This window comes from Leptopilina heterotoma, unplaced genomic scaffold (genome assembly GCF_015476425.1).
Source record: "Leptopilina heterotoma isolate Lh14 unplaced genomic scaffold, ASM1547642v1 Lhet_707, whole genome shotgun sequence".
NCBI classification, from domain to species: Eukaryota; Metazoa; Arthropoda; class Insecta; order Hymenoptera; family Figitidae; genus Leptopilina; species Leptopilina heterotoma.
The window spans coordinates 94778-119876 of record NW_025111163.1 but is presented as its reverse complement, the minus strand read 5'-3'; the positions used below and the strand labels follow the sequence as shown (position 1 = coordinate 119876).

General features: G+C 32.6%; 1 protein-coding gene across 2 annotated transcripts in view; it reads right to left on the bottom strand.

Moving 5' to 3' along the window:
* Nucleotides 1-25099, bottom strand: part of LOC122510585 (33 kDa inner dynein arm light chain, axonemal) — a 91836-nt gene that overhangs the window by 47083 nt on the left and 19654 nt on the right. For both annotated transcript variants that reach the window (XM_043625354.1, XM_043625355.1), the window contains exon 2: nucleotides 14202-14375. In XM_043625354.1, coding sequence (XP_043481289.1) covers nucleotides 14202-14375 — 174 coding nt within the window. The remainder of the gene's footprint in view (nucleotides 1-14201; nucleotides 14376-25099) is intronic.

Sequence of the window (25099 nt, the reverse complement as noted above, 5' to 3'; positions counted from 1 at the left end):
ATAGGAAATTTAATAAGTTTTCCAATGCAATTTACAATAAGCATCTAGCTTTAGTTTTGACGGAGTAATCACTGTTTTCGTGCGGGTGTGTTTTTTCATAGGTCGAGGTGCTAGCGGTCGCACAATTTCCTCCGGTAGTGTATAAGTTTTAATTTTGGCAGCAATTTTTGAAAAATATGCCAGGAGTAGTATAGCTCTGCCAATATTGACGCAATTACAATATTAGAACTATTTCTAATGGCTATCGCCAAATGGCGCCACTGTCACATACCTACGAACAGTACTTACACTTGGTCAGTAATGCATATTCCTACCTTATCATTTGTTGGTAAGGTAAATTTCTGTTGTTAAATTTACCAACAGTTCACGTGCCCTTGGATATCATAGACGTCGCATCAATGCATCGGCAATGCTATAACGTCTATGTTACTAACAGAGGTGGTTAAGGGCCCATCTTGGCCAGGTAGTAGAATCCTGTTAAGGCCCGATAATCCCTTGATACGGGACAAACATCAAATATGAGCGATTGGAAAAACATGAAAGAGTACCTACGGGGTAATGCTTCCGCTAAATCCCTCACTGGTTCAGATCGTCAAGCGCCTGGCGTGAGGACGGTGGCCCAAGGATGTAGGATGGCAACAACGCGTTGGTGGTACAAAGAATTTTCTTGGACAGAGTAGATGAGGAAGTACGAGCAGCGTTACAATTCAAACCAGTTGCATTTCTGTCTTCAGTAATGCTTCGACTAATGACATTGCTTGCTTCAATGAAGATCGAGATCAAGCTATAAGGCTGCGGGAGGAGGGAGCAGCTTATATTCAAAGAATGGAGGAAGAGGCCAGTAAGATGCTAAAGTCATATGTCTAGAAAAACGTCAATATTTGTAGGACGTACATAAATAACATTATTACATCTAATTGATATCGTAAATTCCAAAGACTAATGAATAATTTCAAAATGTCTATAGGAAATATCTAAGATATCCTACGATATCTGTAGGATATTAGAATTCTTCGCTCTACTGGATATTCGAAACATAGACTTTTATAGTTAAAAAACAACGAATGGGCGCCTTCAAGTTAGAGAATTTTTCGGACGTTTTCCCAACTGGCAAATTGTCGACGGAAAATTGTATCGGCCTGATTCTATTCACTCGACTTTTGTAGAAGACCAGAAAGCTTGGAAACTAGTCCAAAGTGAATCCGAAAGGCAATCAATCTTCCAAGAAGCATATGAAGATCCACAAGCAGGACACCTAGGAACTCAGGAAATCTATATGAGAGTAGATGTAGATTATTATTGGCCCGGATGCTTCTAAGAAATCGCTAAGTTAGTTTGATTTTATTCAATCTGTCAATCCTGTAAAGTAGATCACACCTAACTTAATAAGCCAACAAATTGTAGAGCAACCTTGGATCGTAATAGCAGCCGATATTATGGGTCCCATTTCACCAAGCTCGTCATAATCAATAGGGAACGCCTAGAGTCCTCCTAACCGATAATGGAACAGAATTTATCAACAATGTTCTTCGCTCCCTTGCGCAAGAATACGGAATATACCTCTCGACGACACCTCCCTACCACCCACAATCAAATCCTGCAGAACGAGTAAATAGAGTTCTAAAAACTATGCTAATCTCGTACATATCTGAAGAGCATGGAAATTTGGATAAATATTTAGCAGAGTTTAGGTACGCCTACAATACAGCTTTCCATGATTCCTTAAATGTTTCCCCGGCCTTCTTAAATCTTGGTCGTCACCTGAACGCAATAAACGAATAATGCAATAAACTAAACAATAATCCTCCAGAAATAGAACGCATTTTGTTCTCCAAAATCAATAACATTACCTCAAAACTATCTCCTAAATACTCTGGACCTTATGAAATTACAAAAATTCATTATCCAAATGTTATTCTGTCAAGTGATTTGTTCCGTAAACAAATTGGAACTCGTCCCATCGATATATGTCCCGTAAATTGATCATGGACTTGGAGAAACACGATAGGAAGACAAAACAATATCCTCAATTTCTTAATGAGGCATCCGACTGTCTTAAAAAACAAGAGAAGGAAAACTGAAAGATACTCATTAAAATCAACAAATTGGAACGCCTTATCGAAGAATACCGGCAACCTTCCGAGCCCGACGTCTCGTGGAGACCCGAGGACATAGTCATTTTGTTCCGAATCTTTCAACTGTACCCCGGCCTCCAATATGTTATTAGGTGTAGTATTCGTGAAGAAAAGAATTACTTCTACGAAACTCGTGTCGTCACCTTGAAAGATTGTCAAGTATCCAGTGACTATAGACTAACACCAGATGGTAAACCGCTCCCTCCATCTAAATGCACCTGCAATCGAGTCCCCGTTGTTAATGCCGAAATTCCTCTTTATGCAATGATCCAAGAGAAAATTCCAACTCAATCTTTAGCTCCTTCCGTTTCTCCAGATCTGGCGAAAACCACCCCCAATGAACTCGAAAATAAAAACGACACCGCAAGCCTCTCGTGAAGTATTATCTTAGAAGGACCGGAAGACGATATTATAATCATCGACACAGACGCATCTTCCAAAAATCATCGATCTCGATCCCCTACAGCTTTTAACTCTTTCATCACCACTGACTTTTCGATTATATATGATGAACAATTTCTTGGCGACCTTCCTGACAATTTAGAAAATGTATCAGAGCTCCTTCTTTCGATATTATTGTCGACGATCCACTGTCCAACCCAATTTCGGAAATTGTCTTCGAAAACACTAACGATCCTCTCGAAGTCAATGTTGACGAACCGCTTTCCGATTCTTTTCCAGAACTCGACCATACAATTTCCACTGGAATTGACTCCGAAGATCCTCTTGTCTTGATGATCACCACTCTGAATCCGTCAACGATTCTTCCTCTGACTCGGAAACTGAAGATTTCATAGAAATAGAGTTAGATGATTTCTCGATCTCTGAAGGCGAACCGATTCAAATCAATATGTTTGAAATCCCACCCATAATAATCGAAACTTTCCACATTCAGGATCTCAACAATAATAGAGAATTCTGCTTGAAAGACTACCTAACACACCCCATCCGATTTTACCCGAAAACTTCGTACGTCCGAAGAAATCCAAAAGGGTTGATCCCCGAAACTCAGCAGAGTTTAGACCACCATCACCCTTTCTACTACTCTATTCGGATGCAGATCAAGACCCTAATTCAACGCCACAAAGTCGTTACTCGTCACAGAAAGTCCCTAGTCAAACCTGTCGCCCAGGTTACCGTTACTCCTTATCACAATCGAGCAATACAAAACCACCGTCACCTAACTATCACCAACAACGCTACAGAAGCTCTGCTTTAAAACTGCTCGTCCCCTTCCGTCATTTCTCAAAATCCCCAACAAAAAACCACCCAACGTGTCCCAAAATGCCGTAGATTGGCTCCGTCGACCTGACCGCCTAGACTAAGAATTGCGACAGCCAAAACCACAGGCATAAGAAATGCCCTTATTTTCGCCCCGAAAATAAATACTTTTGTCGCAAATGCGGCAAAGAAAAACAAAGGTTTACTATTATTACTATTAGTATTAGAATTATCAGTGTTGCGAGTGTACAATACATCGATATATTGTAAACTATAGAGATATATTGAGTAAATATATTTTATTTTCTTTCATAAATAATTTGACTTAATTTCATTCTACGTAGTTAAAATACCCTACCCTTTATTGCACAAAACAATCTGAAACAAAATTTTAACTTCTTTAAACGATAACTTAAAACAAAATTTAAAATTCCTTTCGTATTATTATTGTTTTTTTTTTAAAACAAACTTTCTTCGCGCCGTTGACGGTGGCTGCAGCAATTTCTCACTTTGTTTGGATAAAATAAAGTCTGGTTACAAAATGTAAATTTATTAAAAACTAATAGTATTATGAATTTAAAAATAGTTTAACATTTATAAGATTACTGTTTTCAAGAAAGTTGGCATATCTTGTTTGATTATCTTTTCGATTAGTTTGATAATAATGAACAATAACATAACGAGGTTTTTTAACTTGTGTAGAAGTCTTTACAATCCAAACATGTTTTTGAGTTGGTGGTATTAGTAGATATTCATACATATCCCAATATCTGAAACTCATACTTGCGGCAAGATTCCTCAACTACCCGGATCAAAAAATGAATTTACTCGAAACCTTGCTAAAATGTTACTATTATTAATAGAAGTATAAATTTAGTTTTTTAAGTTGATAAACTATTTTTCGAGTTACGCAGTTTCAAAATTTTAACTTTTTTGAAAATATCTTTATATTGATTTAATATATGAATACGTGAAATTAATCAAATTAAAAATATGAATAGTGATTTTAAAAGGGTTTTCACGAGTTACAAGCTGGTGATGAATAGGAAGTTGTTTTCTTTTAATTTGACCTTGAAATTCAAGGTCAAATTCTTAATTTCAATATATCTCAAACAAATTAAGAGTAGCCCAATTGTCCGATTAGTCGGTATAACAAATTCCTACCCTACCAACCAAGAAAAATTTACCCATATAAATCACCTTACCAATAAATGATAAGGCAGGAATCTGCAATACTGACTAAGGGCAAATACCGACTGTAGGTATGCAGCAGTGGCGATATCTAGCGGCAGCCGTTGGAACTATGCGCCAGCATTGGTATAGCTATACTACTGCCAAGGTTTGAAAAATTGTCAAAAGAAGTCAACTTTTTTCAAATTTACCATATGATTTAACGTAGAATTTTATAAGCTTTCGAATTGTATATTTGTTAATTTTCTGAAATTTGTTTTTACAAAAAATCGTGATTTAAAGATTAGTATTTTCTATCTCAAGTTCAAAAGTTTTTGTTACTCGTTTATCTTATGTCAAATATAAGACACCGACATTTCTTTAGAATTTCGTTATGTCTCAGCCGTAAAGAAATCTTTTACAATTAAAATATTTTTAAGAAATGAAATTTTTTTAGAGTTCTGACTTCTTCTACAATAGTTCTAGAGTTCCAGATAGATTTTAAAAATAGTTCCGGCGATTAAATGGTAAAAAATAAGTTTTTTCATAAAATAGACATTTAATTAGAGTTCTGAGTAGTTTAAAGAGAGTTCTAGAGTTCCCTACAGTGTCTTTAAATATTTCTGATAATCTGAAGTCAACAAAATAAAAACACGATAATTTTTCAAAAAACAAATATGTTACGTTATAAGAATTCTGCTTGCCCACCCATCGAGAGCGATAAAAAACTCTTATAACAGGGTCAAACCATTTTATTTCGCCTAATGTATATTTGATCTTCATAACAAATTTCAATACTTTGGGAAAATGTTCTTACATGTTTTGGGATGACGAAATGCACAATGATTTTTAAAAACTAATTACATTTTATATAAAAAAAAGATGTTACAAATTGAGAGTACATGAAAAAAGGTTACATTAACAAACATTACAAAATATTTATATTAAAAGGAGAAAACTCTTAATGAAATATAGAAAAGCGATTGATATTAATTTTTAAAGGCTAAATTTGTGTTTTGAACTTGATAAAAGTATCAAATAATTTATAATAAACTGTAAAATACGTTGTTTAAGTTTGTGCATAATTTTTTTGGCAAAGTAATTTAATTTGAGTAAATCAGAATTATTTAAATATTAAGTATTTTAAATATACTTTATTTAAATACTTTTTTGATTGTCGACTGAGAAATATATAAAAATTTACCTTAAATATTAACCATTCTTTATTTTATCGCGATTTTAAATGTTTGTATCTTTGTTGGAGGAAAACCAATTTATGCTAAATTTTTGGAGCATGTAGATTGAAGCAATATCTTTTTGTTGCTAAAATTTCGCGCGGGGTTTCGCACTAGTCTTGAAAGGAACTTGATTTTAAAAAAGTGTTTATTTTAAAGGTTACAGACAATTATTATAACTAACTTGAATTTTCCCGAATGACTATGTTCCCGAAAATAGGAATCCAATTTTTTTAGTAATAGATATAAAAATTGAAAAATTTGAAATTAAATTATAAAATGACGTTGTGCAATAAAGTGCGTAAATATTCAAAAATTCTGTGCTCTGATTAATATTCAGAATAATTTGAGCAGATTCCCTGGATTCGTTTTTGCACCAGTAACCATTTTTTCTTAGGGGCAGCTTTTCCTGCTCTTCCAAGACTTAGCTCGGCAATAGCCACTTCCGTGTCGGCTTGTTCCTTCTGTATTTCAGTTAGAAGCGAATATAAGTCAGGGTGATGCTTAGCAACAACGATAGCGAAACGATTATGCCAGCTCTCACTGACATTATTTGTTTTGCTGGTTCCTTGTATGACACGACGATAAATAGATTGTCCTAAATGAAAAAACAACACGAGATTTCGGTTTCAGTGTTTCTATGACAACGGTAGTCATTTATTGCTAGTCTGCTGAATTAATTAAACCAATAATATATTCGGGTTTTAGATTTTTGTCATGTTCGCTATTCGGGATATTCACTATTCGTCATCCTACTACTAAACTACAAGACTAAGAATTTAAAAAAAAATTGTTTTTGAACAATTAAAAATTCCACGAGTTCTGATCAGAGTTCTGTTAGCCCTTCATTGAGATAGATAAAAACAACTTATAACAATTTTCTCAAAACCTAAAAACTACTAAGCTACAAGACTTTGAAGTTTGAATTTTTTTTTATTAATTGTAAATGTATGAAGTGTCATGTTTAAATGTTTCCAATTTAAGGAATTTAATATTACACATTTTTTTAATAAATGTAAATATTTAAAATTTTGGTGGATCGATTAAATTTACATTTTTATTATAATTATAGAAAGTGAATTTATCATTCGGCAGTTAAATATTAAGAAGAAAGAAGCTATCAATTATCCGAATCAAATTTTTACTAAATAAATTAAATATCTTAAATAAATCTCTATAAGCTCTTAGATTTCATATGTATCGACAGCACAGCTGCCCGAATACAGAAACCCGCTTAATCTGAAAAATATTTTCGAAATTAATTAATAATTTTAAAATTATCAAAGAATCCAGAAAAAAACGGTAGCATGGTGGGAAACGAGCCTACCACAATTTTGAAATTATTAATTAATTTCGAAAATATTTTTCAGATTAAGCGGGTTTCTGTATTCGGGCAGCTGTGCTGTCGATACATATGAAATCTAAGAGCTTATAGAGATTTATTTAAGATATTTAATTTATTTAGTAAAAATTTGATTCGGATAATTGATAGCTTCTTTCTTCTTTACATTTTTATTGTTTATTGTCAATCCTTTAATGTAATATACTATATTTATTAGCTGATTAAAAATTTGCTAATAAAGCCGAATTTTTCTTTTCTAATTTAAATTTACTTATTAATATAAAGTTTGTAATTATCAAAACAAATCGACTTAAATTTTCCCACTTTTGTCCACTGAGACATCAAAAAAATTAAAGTCACAAAAATCGTTAAAAAATGTAGACAGGCGATTTATCAGGGCTACGTAAAAGAAAATAAAAAAGTTGACTAACATTTAGATTTGGATGACGAAAATTACCCCGAAGATTCAAACTTTAAAGACAATTTGTCAGAATCCGATCACTCTGCAGGTGGAGTAAATGCAGTCTCTTCTGAGAATTTAAATCATTGGAAAACTTGGACCGACGAAATCTATGAAATGAATTAAAAAAGAGCCTTTGTTTCTAATGGTGGAACTATTGTGAATGCTTTTCATAAGAAGACTGTAGCGATGAAGATAAAAACAAAGTTAATGTATAACTTACCATTATGGACTGGAATTATGAGACCCTTTTTAAACGTGGTGAGGTAATAGCGAAATCTGCACCTGTTGAATTGGAATTTGCGTCGTTAAAAGCTAAACACGATTTTAAACGACAAATACGAATAGATAAATTTGCTGTCCTTCACATGCAATATCTAGACGAAAAAGTGAAATTTTCTGCGGCAGAATCTGTAGAGGCTCCAGCAGAAATCACAAAAAATAAAAATGACCAAATGTTGATTCAATACAGATTTCAATAAAAAAATCAGACGAAACAAAAATGAACAATAGTGTCGACAATAATCTTTCTAGTGATGGGGAAATTCTTCCACCAGAACCTGATTCAACTACGGCAATGCAATGGAAGAAGAAAGTTTTGAATTACCAATCAAATTACCTGTTCAGAAAACTTCTACGCTTATAGAAATGGATCATAGCCATTTTATTTCAATTAATGGAAGCAATTTTATAAGAAAGAATTCGCTAAATCAAAAGGAAAATTGGAGAGGAAAGGAAGACGAAGTTCTGCCTCGACAACCCGGAAAAAAAAGAAATGCTGAAATCTTATTCAATTAATAATATATTCTTTAACGTCCGAGTGGTTTAAACAATAATAAAATAAAACGAAAACATTCAGACAAAGAAAACATTCTTTGTATGAATGTTTTCGTTTTATTTTATTATTGTTTATTCAATGAAGTTCCCAGTTGTACCACACTATACAAGTGTTGTAATTCTAACTGCATGTATTCGAGCGAATCAAATCATCTAACATTGACAATAAATGTTGATATCATTCTTTTAAACGGTATGGAACACTTACATAGTGCAGTCAACGATGCTCAAAATATCCGCGAGGGACTAAAGCTATAAAAAAAATAAATTGTCAAGACAATAGTGTTTGTTTATCATTCGATGAATATGAAAAGTGTATTAAAAAAGTGAACTCGTTTAAATCAAAGACAAAAAAAGTGAATATAGGTTTTTACAAAGGTATGACACAATTTCTGTGAATAGACAAGAAAAATTAATAAAGCCAATAAGCATTGATACTGCAACAATTTTATATTATGTGACGAATGACGAATTGTTTGAAGTAATTTTAAAAGCGCATTTCTCAATTCCACATGGTGGAAGAACTCGAACGAACTACGAATGCAAGAAGATATACTGTAATGTTACAAGGGACATTATTGTGGAGTTTTTAAAATTATGTATTGTTTGCCAAAAGAAAAGAACAAATAAAAACAGAGGTATTGTTTTAAAACCGATATTACATTCGGTTTACAATTGGAGAGCGCAACTTGACTTAATTGATATGCATTCCCAGAAATACAACGGATATCGTTTTATTATGGTGTATCAAGATCACCTAACGAAATTTGTTAATTTGCGTCCCCTGAAGTGTAAAAGAGCAGATTATTTTTCATATTATAACCAAAAAAGGTTATATAATATAGAATAGATATTCCTTGTGTATTGTTAGATTTACAAACTAGTCTTACGATTCAAGTGAAGTCCTAAATTACTTTAATATTGTCTCATAATCAGTATTTCAAATAGACTGATAAAATATTTTACGTATAAGGACAGAAAAATTTATGAACAAGACTACTATGTCAAAAAAAAATATTTACGAATAGATTTACATAATACAATATGTTTATAAACACGGTATTTATTCCCTGTTGCATAATATAGGCACTATTGCTATTATCTTCAAGCAAAATTTATTATCGTTCTATTCTCAGTTTTTGAAAGACTTATTTTAAAAGACAAACGAACGATTTTATGTAAAACAAAAATAAATTTTATCAAATCAAATACATCAGAATATAAATAAAAAGCTTTATTATTAAAATGTTAAAACCTTCAACAAATTTTTGAATAAGATGTAAGAGTTGAAAAAAACATTGAAAGTTATATGAACTGTTCAGAACTCTAATTTTGAACTCACAGAACTTAATTTATCAAAAAAATTAATTTTCTAAAACTTTAAAGTCTTGTAGTTTAGTAGTTTATAGGTTATGAAAAAATAAGTGGCTCACAGAACTCTGCTCAAAACTCTACGAACGCTTAATTTATAAAATAATAAATTTCTGTTTAAACTTTAAAATCTTGTAGTTCATTAGTTTTTGAATTTTGGAAAAAACTGTAACAAGAGTTTTTTATAGAACACTATGAAAGGCTCACATAACTCTGATCAGAACTCATAAAACTTTTAATTCATGATAAACAATTTTTTTAACCCCTTCGCAGTCAAGACCAAAATCTCATATGTGGGCTCAAAATGTCGACAACTTTTTAGAAAACTAAAATTTGTGCAAACGAGCATACTATTGTATTTTAATTTGCTGATTACGAATCCGATATCAGATTTTGAAAATTCAAAATGGCGGATCCAATATGGCGGACATGAAAATTAAAAATCGACTGAATTCACTTGAAACTTGTTATTCAGGGGTTTTCGGGGTCGCAGATTACGAATTCGATATCAGATTTTGAAAATTCAAAATGGTGGTTCCAATATGGCGGACAACATTTTCTAAAATTCATCAGATTCACTTGAAACTTTTTACTCGGGGATTTTCAGGGTCGCTGATTACGAAACCGATTTCAGATTTAATAAATTCAAAATGGCGGATCCAATATAGCGGACGAAATTTTCTAAAATTCATCGGATTCACTTGAAACTTTTTACTCGGGGGTTTTCAGGGTCGCTGATTACGAATCCGATTTCAGATTCTGAAAATTCAAAATAGTGGATCCAATATGGCGATTGAAATTTTCTAAAATTTATAGGATTCACTTTAAACTTGTTACTAGAGGGTTTTCGCTAATTACAAAAAATTTTTAAAATGATAATAAATACAAAAATTTTCCCCGCAGTCAGCTGTTAAGTATACTACGTTACTTACGACCGGACCCCAGAGCTTACCACGTGGAGGTATGCGGTCGGATATTACACTTCTTTATTCATTTTGTTTTTTTAATATTTTTTTTGTTTGGTCTTATATTGGATCCGCCATTCTCAAAACCGACATTACATTTTTAATCTACGACATCAATAAATCCCAAGTAACAACTTTTAAGTAAATCTTATAAATTTTTTAAAATGGCGCCAGCCATATTCAAAACTCCACATTGTATTTTAAAAATCTTATGCTAGATTCGTAATCAGCGACCCCGAAAACAGCCAAGTAACAAGTTTTAAATGAATCGGACGAGTTTGTAAAAATGTCGTCCGCTATATTGGATCCGCCATTTTGAATTTTTAATATCTGGAATCGGATTCGTAATCAGCGACCCTGAAAACAGCCGAGTAACAAGTTTTAAATGAATCGGACGAGTTTGTAAAAATGTCGCCCGCTATATTGGATCTGCTATTTTTCATTTTTTAAATCTAAAATCGGATTCGTAATTAGCGACCCTGAAAACCCCTGAATAACAATTTTCAAGTGAATCCGATGGATTTTTGAGAATGTCCGCCATATTAGATCAGCCATTTTGAATTTTCAAAATCTGATATCGAATTCGTAATCAGCGACCCCGAAAACCTCTGAGTAACAAGTTTCAAGTGAATCCGATGAATTTTTAAAATGTCGTCCGCCATATTGGATCCGCCATTTTGAATTTTTAAAATCTGAAAACGGATTAGTAATCAGCGACCCCGAAAACCTCCGAGTATAAATTTGTGGACAAATCTATGTGTTTTTGTAGCCAAAAATCTGCTTGCGTCTATACACGTCATCGACAGTTTGAGCCCACCTGCACCATGACGTGTATACACGTCATCGACTGCCAAGGGGTTAAATACAATAGATGGAATATATCAATCAATCCAAGTCAGGTTAATAATAAAAAACACATGTCTTATTTCAACGTTTCGACAATCACAGACGTCCTCTTCAGAAACGAGAAAAAAAGACGTCACGAATAAGTTTAATAATAAGTTAGTTTAATAAGTAATAATAGTTTAATAAGTGATGTCCGACTATAAGTATTAATTGATTAGTGTTTATGACGTCTTTTTTTCGTTTCTGAAGAGGACGGCTGTGACTGTCGAAACGTTAAAATAAGACATGTGTTTTGGTGGTACCAAGAATTGTCTTGGACTGAGTAGATAGACGAGGAAGTGCGAGCAGTGTGGCGAGTCAGGCCAGCTGCGTTTCTTTCTTTAGCAACGCATTTTCACTAGACATCGCAAGCTGCAACGAGGATAGAGACAGATGTATTCAGCTGCGAAAAGAAGAGGCAGCGTGCATTGATGTAATTGCTCAGGAGGTCAGCAAGATGCTTAAGACCTGTGAGATCTAGAAGAATGTTAGCATAACAATTAAGGAGGGACTAAAAAGTCTAAAATCGCTCATTCAGGAGGTGAGAGAAAGGCACGACGAAGCGAAGAGGATGGATGAACGTTTCTATCAAGAATTGGTCTGGTCAGAGGAGGCTCGACAGGACCGTAGACTTAGAAGAGATAGATTTAATGCAATTGCATTAAAAAACGTTGCTATGGTTTCCCAAAAAAGAAGATTAAGCAGTCCTGAAGCGTCGAAGGACCTTAAGAAGAAGAAGAAGAAGAAGGAGATGAAACCTCCTAAATTCTAGCGAAAACCAAGACAGTAGGTACTTACCTAGGTTGCCGCCACGATCAGCTATGGTTGTAAAGGTAGCTAAGGGTGTTAGTTATGCTGATGTCTTAGAAAAGCTTGAAAGAGAAGCTGAACCTGATGCTAGCCAGACAAGAATGGTGGGAGCAATGCCCACAAAGAAAGGTGACCTTCTCTTAAAAATTAAAGGCTCACTAGGAATTGAGAAGTTCGCCGAGGAGGTGACAAGGATTGTGGGTGACTTTGGTAAGGTGCAGATGGCGGATCGAAAGGTTTCACTAGAGATCCGTGACCTGGATAGTCTTACTGACAACGCCGAAGTTCAGGAAGCATTATGCAGATTTTGGGAGCACCATCATTCTGTAGAAAGGTGACGGTCTTTGTGCCCAACAAGCGTGGCTTAAAGCTTGCTGTCGTGGTCACAAGCTTAGAAGAAGCTGCAAGGCTTGAAAAGTTCGGACGCGTAAAGGTAGGCTTTGTGTCGTGTCCAATCAGAAAAAGATGTATGGTCGTCAGGTGCAATAGGTGCCTGGGATACGGGCACATAGGAAGAGGTTGTAAGGCGGTAGCAGATCGGCTGCGTGCTTTAGGTGCGGTGAGGCCGGTCATAAGTCTGCGTCTTGCAAAAGAAGCCCAACCTGCTTCTTATGCAAAGAAAAACACTGCGATAAAGTTAATGTAAACCATGTCGCAGGCAGTGGGGCATGCGGAGTCTTTAGGTCTGCTCTCGAGGAGGTTAAGAAGACTCTCGCTAGGACTAAGAAGAAATAGTACGGAAGAAAAACTGCACGGAAGCCTCGCATAAGCGACATATAGGGACCTTCACTACACGAAGTTCGAAGCCAATAGGTAGTTCCGTGGGTTGAAAAATAGTCCAGATTAAGACGGGAATGGTTTTTAGTGGGTCGACCAAAACCAAAGCGGTCATCCCCACATAACCAAGGATTCTTTACCTAGGTATCTGAATTCGCAGATTTTCTACTTCCGACTACAAAAAAAAATACTTAGAACTCTAATTATAAATCCATTTTTTCAATAGTGGAGGACTGCGTGAAGTTGGCCCTCCATTATGAAAAAACCATTTTTTACCATTTAATCGCCGGAATTATTTTTAAAAACTATCAGGAACTCTAGAACTATTGTAAGTCAGGACTCTAAAAGAAATTCAATTTTTGAAAAAGTGGAAGGTCAATTCACGTACATGTGGATATTGGGTAATATAATCAAGATTATAGAGAAAAAACAATTAGCTTACAAACTATTTTAATTTTTTATTTCATTCATTTAATTTATCTATTATTAATTAATTTTAGAAATAGTATTAAGGACTCAAAATAGGTGAATTGTGTCAAAGGCGAGATTAGGAAAACCAAGGGGACCCGAAGCACCGAGGCAAAGCCGAGGGTGCTTCGGGTCCCCTTGGTTTCCTTATAATCTCGCCGAGACTATCACCTTTTGCGCCCGTGCTGCGAACAACATTTTTTGTCCTGCTGCATGGAAAGTGTTATTAAGCGCACACTCATTTGAATAAATTGTTTCTTTGTTCCATATTGTTAAAAATGACTTGTGATATCATTTTCCAAAAGTTAAGGTCACTGGAAGCACAAACGAGAGAAGAAATATTTTGCGCCCGTTTCTATAATAGCAGCGGGCGGAAATGTATTTTGCGTCCGCTCACTTTACCTCTGGGCGGGAATCACTTACTTTGTGCCCGCCTCATGTGCACGAAATAACCCACTTTCCGTGCAGGCAGGACAAAAAATAATTTTTTATTTTTATTGTTAACAACTGAATTGAATTACATACTTTTTGCATCCATTGTTGTCCTTCTTCTTTCCATTTCTTCGGAGGCAATATTCCATTTAAAATATCGACTGGCTCTTTTTCTATTTCTATTGTAAACTTTTTTTGAATAGCAAAACTTTCATTGACAACATTTGTTAAATCCGGATCTTTATTTTCCAGACGTTGATTTGATAACTATATTTTATGTAGTTATTAGCAATTATTTTCATAATAATAGAACTTATACATATACATAAACTTTCCTTAATCAGACCTAATAAAGAATGAGTCAGATCATGTGCCAGACTGCAAAATAATAACTATTAATAAAATAAATTATTTTGTAATATATAAAAATACTGAAAAAATTTTTGTCTTTTTGACCAATATACAAAGAAGGAAACATTTAACCTACTAACACTGGGTAGGAAGTCGTCTTCCACATAGCAAAAAAAATTTCAGTCAAGCAAAGGTTAACTGTTTGTATAATAATAACGATTGATAATGCTCACGATATATAACATTGTCTTGGGGGTGTTTAGATTTCCTAGTTAAAAAGTGATTCATTTGGTGGTGGAATACTTAGATGTTATATTTATGTTAAAAAGAAAATAAAATAATTCCTTATCTTTATTCGTGTTGTGAGAGACGCCGTGTCTATGTATTTGTTTAAGGACGTCATGTCCTTACTTTACCTTGAAGGGTAAAAACCAAAGGCCCTTGCCTTAAATGTCAATTTTAGTCGAAATTGAAAAGAAAGAAATTCTGTATGAGAATTCTTGTAAAGAAATTTTCTATGAAAAATATTGCCATCTTCCTTATGGTTAATACATTGGAATACGAACACCTTGTTTGTATTTAAAGACAAAAACTGTTACCTCCCAAGAGGTATCTTTGTTTATTTTCAGATTAAACAATGTCAAATTATTGGAAACCTCGTCACTGGACATACAATGAGAGTAATAAATAATCTGCATGGTCGATTCATAAAAGGAAAAAATGAGTAGGGGAAAGTTAACTACCTGAGAGAAAAACAAGAATGGACAGTCTTCTACGAGTCTTCAACTTGACAACAAGTCAAAAAATTGATTGTACATTGTTATAATTATGATTATAATAAATAAAATTTAAATAAAGATATTAAACAGGGGGTACTTTAACCGTCATTCAATTTTTTTGTCAGAATGTAATTTTTTAGTGACAGCTCGTATTATTTTTAGGTTTTTTGTGTTGTGGAAGCAAATTTCATTGAGAGTCTAATGAAACCTCTGTGAATTTTGTTGTTACTACACAAAAAACGTCAAAATAATACAAATTGTTACTAAAAACCACATGTCTGACGTAAAAAATTGAATGATGGTCAAAGTCAAATCAAATAACTATAAGAAGTTTTGTTAGTAGAAGTATGGCGGTTGTATGAAAGGAGATTCGGTATACGATTCTTGGACTGTTCTCGGAAATTAATTCTCATTTTCGAGAACTATTATAAGATTTCCATGACCACGACGATGGTTAGTGTCGTGGGGGTTTTGATTAGAGGAAGGGATATTTTTCGTGAGCGATTAAAGTTGCTTTCCTGGGATACCACGCTCTCTAAATTGGAAATAAACAGCTATAGCGTCATGCTTCTGCGTGCATCGCCGATGGCCATTATCTTTTTATGCTTTTTATCTTTTTAACACATACACATTAGGGTGTTTCTTATTTGGGCGATGTTTCCAAATCTTCGGTCTCACCCCAAAAATGAATCAAGGTATAAAAAAAATTTTCCTAAAAGTTTGAAGCAAATCGAACAATATTAACACGTGCCTCTAGTCGACTGAAATTTAAAATGGAAAATAGATGTAATTTTTCCTAGAAATCACAAAAAAAATTTCTAGCTTATACAGATTTATTTAAAATTTTCTAACTTTGGGTTCTTTTAGAACATGATAACAGGTAAAACTTCCAATTTTTCGAAAAGAAAGTACTTGCTTCATTTACAAGCTTGATGAATATGCCGCTATCACAGTTAATAACTCGGTAAACAGGACTAGTAATTAACTCTTAGATGCACACAATTTTCAGTCATTTAAATTTTAGGAAAAATCAGTTCTAGCATGATGACAGTTAGTCAACAATGAGCAGACGACAACTATGGCTAGGACATAGCAGGGATAGACGGGCTGGTCTATAATCAAGCAGTGCATGAAGGTTCAGTCACACTGAATGGACTTCTGATTAGTATTCAGCGACCCCAAACCCCCCCCCCCCCCGAGTAATGAGTTTCAAGCGAATCTAATAGATTAAAAAAAACATCCGCCAAATTAAGTCCGACATTTTGAATTTTTGAAAACTAATTTTACCCTGATAGGGTTAAATGGACTTCGGATTCAGTGACCCTAAAACATAAAGTACACATAGTGAGACGCCTAGGTCAGAACAAAAAATTTTTTTGTGTGGCTGTGTAATGCATCTGCACTGCAAAGCCTGCCTCACTCAACATCCCATTACAAAAGTACAAAATTAAATTATTTTACGGATAGTATCTTAAATATCAAAAGTTTGTATAGATAATTTATTGACTTCTATAATTTAAAAACAAGAAATAAAACTACACCAATATCAGAATCGACATATCCTAAGTTTATTAATTATTTTATTAATTTTACTTTTGATGTTCTAAGACTCGACAATTGTAATCAGTGTTACGAAATACATAAAAATAAAATTTCTTAACATATGTTATTGAAAGGTGAAAATAATTATATCAACCTATAATAGTTATTATTGTATCAAGGGCGCAAAATAGGTCGAAAGTGTCCCCGTGGTCCCGAAATCTCGCCAAAGTCGTAATCACCTTTGCGCCCATTTTGCGAACATAATTTTTTGTCCTAACTGCATTAAAAGTATGTCATTGAGGGCACGAGCGAAGCGGGCGCAAAAGTACAGCAAGCGGGCTACTTTAGCGGGTACTTACTTTTACGCCCGCTCGGGCTAGATGAAGCGGGCGCAAAAGTACTTTTGCGCCCGCTTGTGTGACGTCAGCGGGCGTAAAAGAACTTTTGCGCCCGCTTCCCTGACCCCGGGCGAGAATCAGTTACTTTGCGCCCACTTTAAGGTCCCGAAATGACATACTTTTCGTGCAGGTAGGACAAAAAGAAAATTTGTGCCTTGAATTCGACTTCGTACAAAATCTTCCGCTTCCAAAACTACCAGTCACAGAACAATTTTAATTAAGATTAATTTAGTTGCACATATTCAATATTTACGTTCACGTAGAAAAAAATAAAGTCAGTCGCAGTTATATGTTTCCATTCATAGAAGGTTTTTTTTAAAAAGGGGGGAACAATTTTTTTAATTTAATTTTACATTCGATGTAAATTATTATAATGATATTTTGTATTTCCTGATTTATGCGGCGGTCAAAATAAAAATTATAATATAATGATATTTTTATCGTTCATATCACAATAATTACAAGTTCCGATTCTTCATTTGTACCCTGTCAGGAGCCACTCATACTCACAATGTGATCGTAAATTTAATATGTATAGACCAAAAAAATGACAGACAATTCTGCTCATGTAGAATTAAAAAAAAAATTAAAACAATCCATTTATCGTGGTAGAGCAAGAAAATTTAAAAATAAAAGATTTTATGTCAGAAATTAAAAATAAGTATAAAGTTACAAAAGAACTTTTAATTTAAAGTTATAGTTAAGGTTATAGTTGAAAAACCAGAAATTCATCAATTTGTGTATAAAAATGGTTGTATATTGGTTATTTTTAAATCAATTTGGTTGATTCAGGGCTTATTGGAAAGCTAAAAGGTCACAATCTTCTACAAGGCTCTCAGATTTGTTACAAAACTAGTTTACCGATATACATTCAAATGTACAAACAAGTTTTGTCTATAGACGTACATACAAAAAGTTTATAAAAGGCATATAAAACAAGTAGTTTTACATCACACATACACTACCGTCCACGAGTACCAGGACGATTACACGCGACTCTATGAATAAACATGCCATCACTTTTTCAATCATATCTCGTAAATAAAAGGAGATACAAAAAAATCTTAAATACGGTTAGAAAGCTGATTAAATTTTGCGTAAAATAAGCCGTCTTTGAAGTAATTTCGTTAACTATTTTTTGAGTTGTAGAGTGAGAGATAAATAACAAAATTATTAAATTTTCTCATTTTTGTCTCTTGACTTCAACTTTTTTAAAATCTCAAAAAATTTAGATAAAACTCGATTCTTGATTCGGGCGGCTGGGAATGAGAAAAAAAAATAAATAAAAAAAATAAATAAATAAATAAAAAAATTAAAAAAAAAATTAAATAAATAAAAAAAAAAAATAAAATAAAAATTGGTAAAAATTTTTGCTAAAAATTGGTACACTTATGTATTTTCACGCGTAGATTGCACGAAAAATATAGCGAACGTAATTGGAGTTAATCTTCATAGAGTTTTCCGCGAAAGACATCAAATTTTGGTTATTTTTTGCAAAAAAAAAATTACCTCCCCTATCGCTCACAGTTTTTTACCTAGAAAGATGAAAATTGGTATGCATATGAACTTTCAAAAATGGATTACAGGAAAAATATAGCGAACATATTTCGACGGTTTAGAGTGCAAACCTGCTAACTCCACTTTTTATTAAATTTGAGATTTTTTTTGTATTTGATAGATAAAGAGGTGATACATCAGCCAAGTAAAACAGTTTGACGAAATTATATCTCTAAATTGCTAAAAAAGTGTTGTGAGAAAACAGCTAACTCCATACCTGTCAAATTGCACTGCTATAACTCCACATAATATATTGTATTGTATTGAATTGTGTCTATATTTTGAGTGTAAGAGATATCAATTAAAATATATTCCAAAAGGAAGTACTTTTTATTATTAAGTAGCATTGTGTTGTTCTGTTATTAAAACAAATATACTGAAAGTTTTGTTCTATAAGAATATAACCTAAAAATTCTTTTGAATAGTTTTTTGACTCTCCTGAAAAATTTCATAAATGTGAGTTAGCAGGTTTGCACTCTAAACCGTCGATTTGGTATTGATCTTCATAGTGTTTTCATCGAAAAACTCGAAAATTTCGAAAAAAAATGCATGTACCCCCCCCCCCTGGCGCCCACAGTTTTTTATCTAAGGAGCTGAAAATTTGCATACTTATTCGTTTTTACGCATAGATTACAGGAAAAATATAGCGGAAGTGATTAGAATTTATTTTCATGGTGTTTTCATCGAAAAACTAAAATATATTTTTGCAAGCTCGAAAATTCCTTAACCCTTGCTGGTTCTTTTAATTCTTAATCTAGTGGACTGGCGTTATACATTTTTATTTATTTTTTCTTGTAGATTTCAACAAACATACAGAAAAAATTATTGGAGTTCATCTTCATTTTTTTTTGCGAAAAACTAAAAAATTTTTTCGTTTTAGAAAAAAGATTGTGTACCCCCCCTTGGTTTTCACAATTCTTGGCCTATGGGACTATAGTTTTGCTTATGTTATAAATTGTCATGTGTGGATTTCAGGAAAAATAGACCGAACATGATTGGATTTTATCTTCATATTTTTTTAGCGAAAAACTCAAAGTTTTTAAAAATTTCGTCAAAAATGCGTGTTTTTTACCCTAGCGCTCACAGTTTTTATCTGAAGAGATGAAAATTGTTTATTTATTTATTTTTACCTGCAGATTACAGAAAAAATACAGCGAAGAATATTGGAGTTGATCTTTATATTTTTTCAGCAAAAAAGTAGAAGTTTTAAACGTGGGTACGGAACCCTCGGTTTTAGTACGAGTTCTACTCGCACTTGTCTGGTTTTTTAATTTTCGAAAGCTTATTTTTAGGCTGGAATTCTAACCAAGATTTCTGTGTTTTTAGAAAAATTTTATCTAAATTTTTCTAGATTTTTGAAAAAGTTGTCAAGAGACAAAAATGAGAAAATTTGATTTTTTTTTTATTTTTTTCTCACTCTACAACTCAAAAAATAGTTAACAAAATGACTTTAAAGATTGCTTATTTTACGCAAAATTTAATCAGCCTTTTTAACATATTTAAGATTTTTTTGTATCTCCTTTTATTTACGAGATATGATTGAAAAAGTGATGGCATGTTTTTTCATAGAGTCGCTTGTAATCGTCCTGATATTTGTGGACGGTAGTGTACGTTAATTATGGTATTTTCGACGCTGAATCCGAATTTGATTATATCAAAATGTTTTCGAGGTCGCTGATTACGAATATGCAGTTAGAGTAACAAGTTTCAATCGAATCCGATGAATAAAAAAATACATCTGCCATATTGGGTCCGCCTATAGTAGAATAGAGTGAAGAAAAATACTCTAATTTACTTTTTAATAACAAAATTATTAAAATACAAAAGCCTTATTATGGCATGTTCGTTTTGGCCATGCTTCACTTGAATATTTGAAAGCATTACAAAAAAATTTTCCGGGCAATAAAGAACTGAACTTAGCTAAGTTTGATGAAGGAATTAGAGAATGCGAGGTGTGTCAGATTGCAAAATTCAATAAATTGTCATTTTCTAGTACTCGAAGACGTGCAACTGCTCCATTATAAATTGTTTACTCAGATGTAATGGGTCCAATTTCTGGGTAAGTAACTGGCGAAAGTTACTTACCTAGAAGGTTAAAAATTTCATTTTCAAAAAAATTCAAAATGGCGGCCAATATGGCGCATCTAGAAAATAATTTTTTTTAAATAGGGAAAACGGTGGGCATTCCACACTGCGCAATTTTTAGTCTAAAACAAAAACTCAAAATTTTTTATAAAGGTGACATCCTAAAGAATAGGTTATTTGCAATTCTTTGTTTAATTTGCGTATATGATAAATATATATAGGTATTTAGAGTCGCTCTTTACGATTCTGAGGTCAGATTTACAAAATTTTTAAAAATCGATTCGATTTGCCTGACATTTGTTACTCAGTGCTCGGGACGGCGGTGAGTTCAAGACCCCATAAAAACAAAAATATTCTTCGGATTAAAAAATTGCTATACACACATATTCTACATATATATAGCTTTCAAAAAATACAATAAAAACGAAATCAATTTTTTTGATTTTCGCAATGGGAACCTCCCCTTAATGATAATTCCAGATTAGCAATGGTTTATCCAATGAAAGCGAAAAACGAAACAGGTTATTGCTTTCAAATGTTCGTTAGAAGTGCATGAAATTTGTTAGGTTACGATGCGAAAGTATGTTACCTACGCACAGATCAATGTTGATATAAATCAGCTAGAAAGATTTGGATGTAAAGCTTATTGTTTGATAAATTAAATTAAAATTCACTTAACTATAAAGTTCAAGAGGAAAATAAAAAACACTAATAATAAAGTAACTTATTTCCAAAAGCAAGTTTATTAAACACTAGCAGAGCTACACGCGCTAAAGCGCGCGCGATATTTCTGCTTTTGTCTTATGATACTTAAGACCTTATTACATTGTGTGTATATAAAAATGTGACTAAGACTTTAAGATGTTTTTTTCTTCTTCTGAAATATTAGAAAAAGATTACAAATTTTTTTGAAGAATATTAAAAACATAAAACACGAAAACCAATAATTAAATTTAACCCTTTAACGCCCAAATGGACAAAATTTTGGCATGAAGTTTGAGGACTTATTTCGGTACTTAAAAATCAATAGAAAAATTCACGAATCATCATTTCTTATGTTTTCATATGCACTCTATCGAATGGCGTTAAAAAAAAGTCAAAAATTTATAAACAAAAAAGTTATTGTTTTTTATAAAAAAAGTCCGATTTTTTTCCAATTTTTGTTTAATTTTCAATTTTTTCTACTATGAAATAGCGAAAAAATAATTCCAAATGTTACAAATAACGTGACATAGATATATAACCTAGAAGATAGGACTATAGAGAAAATTTAAAATTAAAATGGCGGCTCAAAACTGGAGTTTGAAGTTCAAATTTTTTTCAAAATTTGATTCGAAAGTACGAAATTGTTAAAAGTGTTTAGATCAGCTTGAAATTTGTTACTCGGGGGTTTTAGGGGTCGCTGATCACGAATCAGAAGTCCAATTTTCAAAATTCAAAATGGCGGATCCAATATGGCGGCTAATTTTTTTTAAAAACTAATTAAATTTGCTTGAAACTTGTTACTCGGGGGTTTTTGGGGTCGCTGATTATGAATATGAAATCCAATTTTTAAAATTTTAAATGGCGGATCTAATTTGGCCGACAAATTTTCAAAAACTCATTATATTAGCTTAAAATGTGTTACTCGGGGATTTTAGGGGTCGCTGATCACGAATCTGGAGTCCAATTTTCAAAATTTGAAGTGGCGGATCCAATATGGCGGACAATTTTTGTAAAAACTCATTAAATTTGCTTGAAACTTGTTACTCGGGGGTTTTTGGGGTCGCTTATTACCAATATAATATCCAATTTTTAAAATTTAAAATGGGGATCCAATATGGCCGACAAATTTTCAGTTGAAATTTGATAATCACGTTCTTTAGCCATTGAAATACTTAAAATATTTTTAATGTTTTCCAACTTTCACCACGTGGAGGTAAACGTGAACTGGAAAATCTTTTTTTTTATTTTTAAATTTTATATATTTTTTTTACTGTTTTATTTTTTTATGTATTTTTCTTCTTTTTATTTGTTATTATAATTTTTGAATTTAAAGGTAAAAAAATAGAAATGCATGTTTTATTTTAATAATTACTTATTTCAGGGTCAAATTGAAAAAAACAATTTTTTTTATCTCCAGCTTGAAGCTCTTGTAAAACCTTTCAAAAATCATTCTTCATAGTTTTAATTCGATTAAATTTACTTATCAATATATTAAATCGAAAAAAAAAATTTAAAAAAAGACTTATCAGTTCACGTTTACCTCTACGCGGTGAAAGTTGGAAAACATTAAAAATATTTTTAATATTTTAATGGCTAAAGATTGTGATTATCAAATTTCAACTGAAAATTCGTCTGTCATATTGAAGCGGCCATGTTTAATTTTAAAAATTGGACATTATAATCGTAATCAGCGACCCCAAAAGCCCTCGAGTAATAAGTTTCAAGCGAATCTAATGATTTTTTAGAAAAATTGTCAGCCATATTGGATCCGCCACTTCAAATTTTGAAAATTGGACTCCAGATTCGTGATCAGCGACCCCTAAAATCCCCGAGTAACACATTTTAAGCTAATATAATGAGTTTTTGAAAATTTGTCGGCCAAATTAGATCCGCCATTTAAAATTTTAAAAACTGGATATTATATTCGTAATAAGCGACCCCAAAAACCCCCGAGTAACAAGTTTCAAGCAAATTTAATAAGTTTTTACAAAAATTGTCCGCCATATTGGATCCGCCATTTTGAATTTTGAAAATTGGACTTCTGATTCGTGATCAGCGATCCCTAAAACCCCCGAGAAACAAATTTTAAGCTAACCTAATAAATTTTTGAAAAATTTGTCAGCCATATTAGATCCACCATTTCGAATTTTAAAAATTGGATTTTATATTCATAATTAGCGACCCCAAAAACCCCCGAGTAACAAGTTTCAAGCAAATTTAATTAGTTTTAAAAAAAAATTAGCCGCCATATTGGATCCGCCATTTTGAATTTTGAAAATTGGACTTCTGATTCGTGATCAGCGACCCCTAAAACCCCCAAGTAACAAATTTCAAGCTGATCTAAACACTTTTAACAATTTCGTACTTTCGAATCAAATTTTGAAAAAAAATTTGAACTTCAAACTCCATTTTTGAGCAGCCATTTTAATTTTTAATTTTCTCTATAGTCCTATCTTCTAGGTTATATATCTATGTCACGTTATTTGTAACATTTGGAATTATTTTTTCGCTATTTCATAGTAGAAAAAATTGAAAATTAAACAAAAATTGGAAAAAAATCGGACTTTTTTTATAAAAAACATTAATAACTTTTTTGTTTATAAATTTTTGACTTTTTTTTAACGTCATTCGATAGAGTGCATATGAAAACATAAGAAATAATGATTCGTGAATTTTTCTATTGATTTTTAAGTACCGAAATAAGTCCTCAAACTTCATGCCAAAATTTTGTCCATTTGGGCGTTAAAGGGTTAAGACACTGAGCAGTTTCACGATATATTTTCATTTATTATCATAAATATGATAATATTTTTTTATTTTTATAATTATGTCCTTAAATTTTTAGTTTGCTGGGAAAACTGTATTATTTCAAGAATTCGTTATAAGCGAAAAAAATTTGAAAGTCGGATATAAAACATACTTTTTTTAACTCGTATAAACTATGCTATATTGTTAATATATTGAACAGATCTTTAAACGTCTGTCAACATTGCACATAATTTTCTACTCAAAACTAAATGTAAACAAGTCATACCAAACATTTGCAACCAAGCAAGTCAAATCACAAAATAATGGTTTCTGTTTGGATTAGTTTAGTCAAGCGATAGAAAAACTTTATACAAATTCATTCCACATTAGATGAATTATCTTATTAAAGTATACTTCCTTCTTTGTCAAAAGATTGACACCGAGATTTATTGATAGTCATGATATATGCCGAGGTATAAGCTTAGGGGCCGTTCATAAACCACGAGGACAATTTTTCACCAATTTTTGACCCCCACCCATCCAATATGACCTTAATTTTGTCACTCGGTTGTTTCTAGGGTCGCTGATTACAAATTTGATGTAAGTTTTAATAAATTTAAAATGGCGGAATTTTCTTTTTAATTTATGCAATTGACCTTAATTTTGTTACTCGGGAGTTCTAATACCAGTCAGGTAGGTGTAAATGTCCTATGAACGCTTACTGACAATTGACTTCTGTTTTAACACTTGCACCGACTCACAACCAGCGAGCGTGGATAGAAAATTTCTCTTCCCCATATTATATTAGCCATTTTGAATTTTTGAA